This window comes from Cebus imitator, unplaced genomic scaffold (genome assembly GCF_001604975.1).
Source record: "Cebus imitator isolate Cc_AM_T3 unplaced genomic scaffold, Cebus_imitator-1.0 Scaffold38, whole genome shotgun sequence".
Taxonomy (NCBI): domain Eukaryota; kingdom Metazoa; phylum Chordata; class Mammalia; order Primates; family Cebidae; genus Cebus; species Cebus imitator.
This window is the reverse complement of record NW_016107353.1, coordinates 5,148,306-5,156,429: the sequence shown is the minus strand read 5'-3', so window position 1 is coordinate 5,156,429 and position 8,124 is coordinate 5,148,306. Positions and strand designations below refer to the sequence as shown.

General features: G+C 40.9%; 1 protein-coding gene across 1 annotated transcript in view; it reads right to left on the bottom strand.

Moving 5' to 3' along the window:
- Positions 1–8,124, bottom strand: part of CR1 (complement C3b/C4b receptor 1 (Knops blood group)) — a 182,812-nt gene that overhangs the window by 146,885 nt on the left and 27,803 nt on the right. The window contains exons 5-8 of the mRNA XM_037737442.1: positions 5,102–5,500; positions 2,149–2,325; positions 1,955–2,057; positions 270–355 (exon numbers count right to left, since the gene is read on the bottom strand). Of these exons, the coding sequence (XP_037593370.1) occupies positions 270–355; positions 1,955–2,057; positions 2,149–2,325; positions 5,102–5,500 (765 nt within the window). The remainder of the gene's footprint in view (positions 1–269; positions 356–1,954; positions 2,058–2,148; positions 2,326–5,101; positions 5,501–8,124) is intronic.

Sequence of the window (8,124 nt, the reverse complement as noted above, 5' to 3'; positions counted from 1 at the left end):
CATTATCTAATCTCTCCTGACCTAGAAGCACACTACCATAGGATTTATCACAATAGAACATAGGATACTAAAGGACAGAGACAGATCAGATGGTTCCAAAGACAAGTGATGTACACATTAATTCACAACAAAATATTATTAAAATAAGCAATTTTCAAATCAATAATTCAGACTAGAAAATTGAAGAACCACATTAGGGGAGACCATGGGTCAAATACCGAGGAGATAAAGGGGAGAGATTGGCCTGAAATGTTACTCCTATTACTCACGTTCACACACTGGAGCACTGCTATTCCAAAGGCTTTCCATTCCAGCCAAGATGCAATAACTAGCAGAGCTGCCTTTTAATTGAAATCTAAAGAAGAAAATAGTAGTGAATAGTGAGCTGTTTCAGCCAAGAGACCAGTCACTGAGTTCACAATCTAAGGCCCCGCCTCAAATCTCAGGATTTTGAGGACCTGAGGCCAGCAGGTGGCAGAGTTGCAGAGACTACATTATTCTGGAAAAATAACGGCATCCAGAAGGGAGCAATATAGAATGGCAAAATACAGGAGCTTGGTCACATGATAGTCCTGCTTGAATTGAAGAAGGTGGTCACGACATAGCCGCCATCCCCTTGACCCTGGACCCAGGCTTGGAGTTTCACAGATTACTCCATGATAACCTGATAAATCACTCATTGTCATTATTAGAAACCTAGTCCTTAATGCAACGCCTTCCTGACTCTGACCCGGAAACAGCAAGTAAAGCAGCTTCCAGTTTGGACTGGAAAAGTGCGAAAGAGTTGGCGAGAGAACAGAAATTGTCCTTTTGTCTCCACGTCTGTGATGGCATGAAGAAGGCTCACAACAGCAGTTTGAGCTGCTGAAGAGTAAATGTGAATATTCTAGGGGAAAAAGGAAAGAAGAGAGGACATGATTTTTGTATGCTATCATTGAAAATTCTTAATGTCTGTTGGGCCCTGATGCCCTCCTAAATCTTACTGGGTGCCGGCATTTAGAGCCTGCCAAGATTCTGTGGAACATTTTGGGATCAGGTGCTTTGTTACTCATGCTGGTCAGCTCCCACGTAGAGATGCACACCCTGTGAAGACCACTAGATGAACATAAACAAGTTAATGACCTTGCCAGAAATATTAACAGCAGCCATCAGGACCCCATCTCAGAGTCCAAAGCCCATGACTTGCCAGATGACATGTGACTGAAGTTTTAAAAAGTGCTTATTTTTACATGTTCAGTCCTATTACAAATTTTAATACTGATGGTTTAAACAATTTACTGAAATGATGCTTTATCTTAATTAATTAATTAATTTTTGTCTTTGGAATGGAGTCTTGCCCTGTCCCCCAGGCTGGAGTGCAGTGGCATGATCTCGGCTCACTGCAACCTCCGCCTCCCTGGTTCAAGCGATTCTCCTACCTCGGCCTCCCAAGTAGGTGGGATTACAGGCACCTGCCACCAAGCCTGCTAATTCATTTTCTATATTTAGTAGAGACGGGGTTTCATCATGTTAGCCAGGCTGGCCTTGAATGCCTGACCTCAGGTGATTCACCACCTCGGCCTCCCAAAGTGCTGGGATTACAGGCGTTAGCCACCGTGCGTGGCTGAAATGATTCTTAAATGATCCTAGCTTTTTAAAATATGCTTTTTGTTACTTAACATTTTTTTTCTGAGACTCTCTAAATTACTCATATTCCTTAATGTGTTACCTATATATTCATAAGCAGCAGTTATATTTGCCTTTGAACTTGCCAGATGTATGGCCCAGTTTCCTCTTCATATCTCATGTAATTAGTTCTATATGTTTATCTCCTTTCTTCCTATATATACTTTCAAAAGTTCATCTCTCTGTGTGTGTATGTGTCCATCTTTTAAGCCACAACAAATCTCCCCTTTTTGGACTAATTCCCAACCGCAATTTTAATGTCCAGCAGGTCAGGCAAGCTCATACTCACCCTTCATTACAAACAAAGTCCACTTTTGCTCCAAGCTGGAGATTAGGTGGAAGCAGAACACGGCCATTAGGAAGTTGGTCCAGGGAGTCATCGCAGGATTTCACTGGAGAAAAAGAAAAACAAACAGAAATAACTGGCTTGTGGAGAATAAAGACACAAGCTAAAAATATCAAGCCAGGCAAGAGTCTAGGCACCTTCACATCTGGGGACTGCAGGGCTCCAGTCTCCCTGGGGTGTGCAGCGCAGAGAAGCAGCCCCTCTGAGATCATAGCCGGGCTCACAGCTGTACAACACTTCCTGGCCAGGCCAAAAGTTGTCCTTGTCCCTTTGGGTATGCTCACCATGCAGGATATCTGGAGGTGGCTGACATACTGGGGGAGAGAGAAACAAAGTACTGCTAATTGTGTCAAAATAACTTTTTCTTCACACCGATAAACTGGCCAAGGGAATAATAATTATAAATCTATATGCAATAAAAAGGTACAATAAAAGCCTTGTTATATTGATAACAAACTAAAACAGAGCGAGGAAGATGTCTTGCCATCAGTCACAGAACTGACGCTTGCAGAACTGTGACTAAAATGGAGATACCCCCAAGTCATTGTTTTTCATCTGAAGTATGCACCTTAGATTTCATGATGGACAGTCCCTTCTAGAATGCTTCCAATTACTGTTCACCTAGTACAAAATTGGGAGGTATGAAGGATTTTTATATCTTCACACTTCCTTTCTACAAAGGCATCATCAATGTACAGTCTTGCATTTTAGGCAATAAAGCAGTGCCCATGCGCATGTCTCATGTAATAGGTCCCTCCATCACCTATCAAAATGGTGCAAGATATGACGTCCATGCACCTTTTTCTCATCTGCTTTCCCATCCTCCCTCAGTGGCCACCTGACATAGGGTGGTAGAGAACGATGGGTCTCCTCTCTTCATGCTGTGTAGCAAGATGCTGCCTAGTCATTCATTTCACTCCAGTAAGAAGGTGGGCGATTGTTGAACAAAATCTAAAAGACCTACTGTCAGTGTAATGAGAATGTATATTTCACACAACTTATGGTAATGGCATCTCTGGCTGTCTCTTAATATAGTTGGTCTGAACTCAGGAAGTCAGAACACATTTGGGTCTCAACTAAGTTATGTAAAACTGTTATAAAATGAAAAAAAATAATTTCAGCTTGGCTTTGAGTAGATCAGTTCCCTTTTCTGGACTTCAGCTTTCTCAAGCATCAAATGGAGGAGGATTGGACTAGAAAAATGACTTCTTTAAGGAGTTGCTAAATACTCTGATGCTGTAATGTCAGTTTTCAGGGCTCATCACCCAGTGCTTCCCTTGACTACTCAATGCCTGGTGATGTAATATTGAGGCGATGTGCTGGTTAAATTTATATCGGTCCCTGGCCTCACACTTCTACACTGTCTTTTGACTGCCAGCAATGGAGGCCTTAAAACTACAATCCTTTGTCTCCCTTGATAGGTGGGCTCTGGTTAGGTTCTGTCAATTGGAGGCATATATGCCAAATAACAAGGCAGGATGGTGGCAGAATCCGTTCTACTTCTAGAGGTGGCTCAGGCAGTGACAGTATAGATGGCTGCGGTGAGCAGCCACAGCTTCAGTTCTAGTAACGACAATGACTTTTGCTCCAGCAATATCAGCTGCATTCTGGCAGCAGTGGTGGCTCCTGCAGCATTAGCAGCTTTCAGGAAGACACCTGCTCAGTGGCAGGAACTGACCATTTCAGCATCAGTACAGGCTCCTGTGCTTTAGACTGGAAGCCACAGTAGCTCCCTGATCTCTGGCAACTCTACCTTGTTCCTATTGCTTTTCCTGCCCTTCTAACATCTTTCTGACCTATTAGCTGTGATATGGTTTGGTTCTGTGTCGCCTCCCAAATCTCATGTCAAATTGTAATTCCCATTGTTGGAGGAGGAGCCTGGTGGGAAGTGCCTGGATCATGGAGGTGGTTTCTAATGGTTTAGCATCATCACCCTAGTGCTGTCTTGTGATAGAGTTCTATTGATATCTGCTTGTTTAAAAGTGTACAACACCTCCCCATTTGCTCTCTCTCTCTCTCCTGCCAGCCAATGAAGATATGCCTGCTTCCCTTTTGCCTTCTACCATGACTATAAGTTTCCTGAGGGGTCCCCAGCCATGCCTCCTGTACAATCTGCAGAACTGTGAGTCAATTAAACCTCTTTTGTTTATAAATTACCTAGTCTCAGGTAGTTCTTTATAGCAATGTGAGAACAGACTAATACCACCTGCATGAAATCCCTCACTCCTTGAAAGTATCTAGGGTAAGTTTTGATTTCCTGACTGGATGCTGATTAGCAAAGCCAAGGCTCTGGAGTCAGGCGGACTTGCATTCCAGTCTTGTCTGCAAGTTAGAATCTTAGAAAGTTATCAAATCTCTTTAAGGCACATATTCTTTGCAGAACATAGAGGCCGGGCATGGTGGCTCATGCCTATAGTATCAGCACATTGGGAGGGCAAATTGGGTGGATTGCTTCAGTTCGGCAGTTTGAGACCAGCCTGGGCAACATGGTGAGACTCCGTATCTACCAAAAAAATATAAAAAACGTAGCCAGGTGTGACGCCATGCACCTGTAGTCTCAGCTATTTGGGAGGCTCAGGCAGGAGAATTGCTTGAGCCAGGGAGGTAGAGGTTGCAGTAAGCCATGATTGCACCACTGCCCAACTTGAGTGACAAATCAAGACCTTATCTCGAACAAAACAAAATAGACAAGCATAGAAAAACTGGTAACTACCTAATGACTTTGTTTAAAAATTAAAATTCACACATAGCCTGTATTATGGTATCTGACCAGAAAACTCACTCATTTCCTATAATAATCAGCAATTATTATACTCAAAGGTAATTGATAGATCTGTTTATAAGAACCCCAAAGAAACATCACTTTCCTTGCCCAGATTTAGCTTTGCTTCTCAATTTCAGCACATGTGCATGTACACACACACACACGCATATATACACACATCTTCTGAATTTCATGTTCACTACCTAGAAAATTTGCTCCCCGACCGTGCTCAGGACACATCCGTCCCCCTGAATAAATACTAATCTCCTGATCCAGCAGCAACTCGTGTCATTTGCAGAGCCCTTCTAGGCCTCAGTCAGACTCACCCCTGGAGCAGCTTGGTAACTCCGGCTCCCATTTGTTCAGGGGCTGGCATTGCACACGGGGGGAACCTTTCATGACAAAGCCAGGCTGACACCTGAACTCCACAAATTCATTTAAGGAAAATAAACTTCTGTTGACAGATACCATTATTCCATTTTCAACATTTGGAGGCATGCATTTGTTAGGTATAATGCACTGAGGGGCCGGGCCGCTCCAGACGCCCTCTTGATCCTCATTGCTGGTGCAGTATATGGAGGGCTCACCCACGAGGTCAAACACATTTCTCCCTCTGCTTCCAGGTTTGCAGCGGTAGGTCACCACTGATCCATAGTGAAAATCCTCTGTGCTGGTGCTAATTAAATATCCATTGGTGATGGCGGGGGGTGGCCCACAAGGAATTCCTGGGGAAAGAAAGAGCAGGTTAAATAACAGTGCATTTAAATAATGAATGGCAAAAATCTCATGAGCCACTAAACTGTAAGTATTTTTACATTCATTATTTGCTTTTAATCTTTACTAACACATAGGTAAATGTTTACAAGTTGTAACTTCAGTGAGTATAATATCATGTGTCCTGCCTGTCTTACTTATATGATTTTCTGTAACATTTGCATGCATTTATTAACTCAATCCACATTCTTTTCATTTTAAATAGCCCTTTGATTATAGGATTATAGAGTTTATTCAGTTTTTTCCTGCTCTTTTTCATTTGCTTTCTTAATTTCCATTTTTGTTATTGAGGTTAGCTTTTTAAAAAATAATACAATACAAAAACATTTACTAATAGATAAAGTATAAGGGATGAGAGTAAACACAAATATATATAGTAGGAAAAAGAATTTAAACAAATTTTTATGTATGTGACAATATTTATAAAACTGTAGACGATTGGGGGTTAAATATTTTGAAAATCTAAATCGTAGAAATGGAAATATAAACTACTAAAATTCATTCAAAAAGATATAGAAAGTTAGAATTGACCAAGAAACATGTAAGAATGGAAAAAAATCAAAGATACATTCTATCAAACTTTCAAGTGACAGTTATTTCCAAATATAATTTCAAGATTTCACAACATATAAAAGATATAAAGCTTACCAACTCATTTCATCAAATCTAAGTTTGGTATCATTACATGATATCTGTGTAAAAGTTACCAACTATTAGTCCACAAAAGCCCCCAAATGCATTAAAAATGTAGCAGTAATACATCGTATAGTGTATTGCTATAAACCAGAATTAAATTATTTCAGTCCAAATCCCAAAACATTTGAAATTAAAAATGAGTGAATTTAATTGAATACATTTTTAAATGAATGAATTCATTAAAATTAAAAAGAAAAATTTTTCAGGCTCTACGTCTAGTAATAGTAATCTCAACAATTCAAATCAAATATTGCTCCAACCGTCCATCCTCAAGAAAGGCTAAAAATACTGGAGAATTAAATATATGTATACATTTAAGACATCAAAGAGCTAACCAGTGAAGCATTCCTGGAAGATTATCTAGGAGAAGATGAAAATCCAATTGAGAGCTGGGTATTTGTGCAGGGAAACTGGGTTGCTTATTGTTTGGGAATGGGCAGCTGAATCAGGATGGGGCAACTGAGAGGCTGAGCAGACTTTTGATTGCTTCATGAAGTTAAGGGACAAAAATGGAAATCCAAGGCCTGTCCAAAGTGGAAGGAAGGTCTGGTAATACCTTCTGATGTGTCCTGAGGCCACAAGAAAGTAGGCTCTAGTAATCAGGGTTGATTGAAAATAAATCTGCTGTCTCAGAGACAGGAGCTGGTACTACAAGTACTGGTTCTGCGGGTGACACAGGAAAATCACAGATCCTGAGATTGAATTAGAGTGGTCCTAGATTGCTAATGTCCCCAGATGCCTGCAGAAACAATGACAAAAATTCTCTCCAGAACAACATAGGTCATCTAAGGTTTTGAAATTATTTCTACAGACACATTTTCAAATATAATTTCTGATACACAATCAAAGATAACCAGATACTTGGAGATAAGATAACACACAATTACTGATGACAGAAACTGACCCATTAGAACTACAGACCTGTTCAAGGATATAATTGAAACTTGTAAGAACTAGAAACTATAAAGAGAACAGGCCGGGGGTGGTGGCTCATGTCTGTAATCCTAACACTTTGGGAAGCTGAGGTGAATGGATCGCTTGAGCTCAGGAGTTCGAGACCAGCCTGGGCAACATGGCGAAACCCCGTCTCTACAAAACAAACAAACAAACAAAAAACAATTAGCTAGCTGTGCAGGTGTGGTTGTGCACACCTGCATTCCCAGCTACCCAGGAGGCTGAGGTGGGAGAACTGATTGAGCCTGTGAAGGTTGAGGCTGCAGTGAGCTGTGATTGTGCCACTGTGCTCCAACCTGGGCAACAGAGTGAGACCCTGTTTCAATAAATAAATAAATAAATAAAATAACAGGACAGATTTGGAAAATAAAAGTCTGGAATTATAAAAGTAAAATATGATTACTGAAATTAAGAATTTGGGTGGGATTAATAGCAGTTTAGAGTCTGTTAAAGAAAATCAATGAACGGAAGCTAGGACAAAAGAACATACTCAGAACAAAGCACCAATAAATAAAAAGATAAAAAACATAGACTAAAGACATAGAAGAATAAAGCCTAGCATGTTTAAGTTAAGTCCCTCAATGAGAGGAGAGAGATAAGAGAGCATAAACAACATTTGAAGAAGTAATAACTAAAAATTTTCCAAGACCGATGCAAGACATCATTAAATTAGAGATTCAGAAGGCTATACAAGCTGGGTGGGGTGGCTCATATCTGTAATTTAAGCAGTTTAGGAGGCCAAGGTGGGCAGATGACCTGAGGTCAGGGGTTCAAGATCAGCCTAGTCAACATGGTGAAACCCTGCTTCTACTAAAAGTACAAAAATTAGCTGGGTGTACAGGCACAGGCCTGTAATCCCAGCTACTTGGGAGGCTGAGATGGGAGGATAACTTGAATCCAGGAGGTAGAGGTTGCTGTGAGCTGA